Source organism: Capsicum annuum, chromosome 5 (genome assembly GCF_002878395.1).
Source record: "Capsicum annuum cultivar UCD-10X-F1 chromosome 5, UCD10Xv1.1, whole genome shotgun sequence".
In the NCBI taxonomy this organism is placed as follows: domain Eukaryota; kingdom Viridiplantae; phylum Streptophyta; class Magnoliopsida; order Solanales; family Solanaceae; genus Capsicum; species Capsicum annuum.
Window position 1 is genome coordinate 58,739,014 of NC_061115.1, and position 1,716 is coordinate 58,740,729.

Below are 1,716 nucleotides of genomic sequence, written 5' to 3' on the forward strand. Positions count from 1 at the left end.
AACATACCATATAGGCACGTGAATGTTGTCTTCTCCTGGTCTTCGAGAGTAATTGAAATCTAGTTGTATCCCGAATACCTATCTAGAAAGAAGTACCAACCCCTTCCTGCCAGCGATCAAGCATTTGATCCATGAAGGGCATTGGGAAGTAATCATTCAAAGTTTACGAGTTTAACTTCTGATAATCCATACAAACTCTTTACCTGGTGACTAGTCTGAGTGGGATTAACTCATTCTTCTCGTTACAACCACCGTCATGACACCTTTCTTAGGCATGCATTGACGGGACTCACCCACTTGCTGTCAGAAATAGGGTACACTACCCCTGTATTAATCCATTTAATGATCTTCTTTATAACCATTTCTTGTATCGGTGGGATCAATCTCCATTAATGATCAATAGTTGGTGTGCAATCTTCCTCAAGATGAATCTTGTGAGTGCAAATACCTAGAGGAATACTAATAATATCAGCAATAGTCCAACCTATAGCCCTTTTGTATCTCTTAAGCACAAAGATAATTTCTTCAACCTCCTACTCATCCAAATTTGCTGCAATAATCATAGGTAAGGTATTTCCACTAAATAGAAACACACACTGTAGATGACCTGGCAACTCCTTCAACTCCAACACCTGTGGCTCTTCAATAGATAGCTTAGCCGGTGGTGTTGGGCAATTTTTGAGGTCTAAATCCATCTTTTTGGTAGCCTATGAATATGATCCCATTCCCGTCAAGGCACATCTGTCTCCTTATATTCTTCGATACCTTCGTTATCAAAGTTTATCAGGACCACAACCAAAGTTTCAACAACAAATTTCTCCTCGATCAGCACCTCTTCCTCATCTTCATAATAAACATCAACAATGGAGAATACACTTATATCTTTGTGTTGCTTCATTTTTTGACAGACATTAAATCAGATGATCTTATCATTGAGCCTAAACTGTAGCTCATTTGCCCACAAGTCAATCAACACACTCCCAATTATGACGAAAAGTCTACCCTAAATTATGGGCACCTTGAAATCTACCTCACAATCCAGGATCACAACGTCAGCAGGAAAGATAAAGCTGGCCACCTTCACAAGCACATTAGATAATACAACAACGGGCGGTTTCACTGATTTGTCTACTATCACAAGCCTCATGTTAGTAGGTGTAGGGTCTCCCAAACCTAATTTTTTATAAACTGCTAGTGGCATCAGATTAATACTTTCTCCAAGATCACATAGGGCCTTTTTAAAATCCAACGATCCAATAGTACATGGGATGGTAAATGCTCTAGGATCCATTTTCTTTTACACTAAGCATCTTGGCGAAATGGCACTGCAATGGTGGAGATTGTCCACCGGTTCATAGCTTACATATTTTTCTTTGTGACAAGGTCCTTCATAAATTTAGTGTAGCCAGGCATTTGTTCTAATGGATCCACCAAAGGCACATTCATAGTCAACTGTTTCAGCATTGACATGAACTTCCTAAATATCGTATTATCCTCCTTTTTCTTCAATCAATGAGTAAATGAAGGAAGTGGATTTGGAATGACTTTAACAACTTCTTATCCCTCATTTCCCTTATATTTGACTAACTCATCGAGCTATTGATGGGTAGATAGAATATCATCACTATCCAGCTTCTCAGACTCCACTGAATGGTTTTTTTTGCTTCTACATCCAACTTTGTCATATCATCAGATACATACTTCCTCATAGAAAGG

General features: G+C 38.8%; 1 protein-coding gene across 1 annotated transcript; it reads right to left on the bottom strand.

Annotated features, from left to right (window-relative positions):
- Positions 1-730: 730 nt before the first annotated feature.
- LOC124898498 lies at positions 731-1,291 on the bottom strand. The gene is made up of 2 exons (XM_047412136.1): positions 1,031-1,291; positions 731-892 (listed from the first exon to the last, which is right to left on the bottom strand). Exons 1-2 carry the CDS (start codon positions 1,289-1,291, stop codon positions 731-733), a joined length of 423 nt encoding a protein of 140 aa, XP_047268092.1.
- Positions 1,292-1,716: the final 425 nt, after the last annotated feature.

Excerpts from the sequence above, each read along its gene's own strand:
- LOC124898498 (XM_047412136.1), bottom strand. The coding sequence starts at position 1,291 with ATGGATCCTAGAGCATTTACCATCCCATGTACTATTGGATCGTTGGAT. Across the intron at positions 893-1,030 it reads TTGTGATCCTGGATTGTGAG|CAACACAAAGATATAAGTGT; the intron begins GTAGATTTCAAG and ends CAAAAAATGAAG.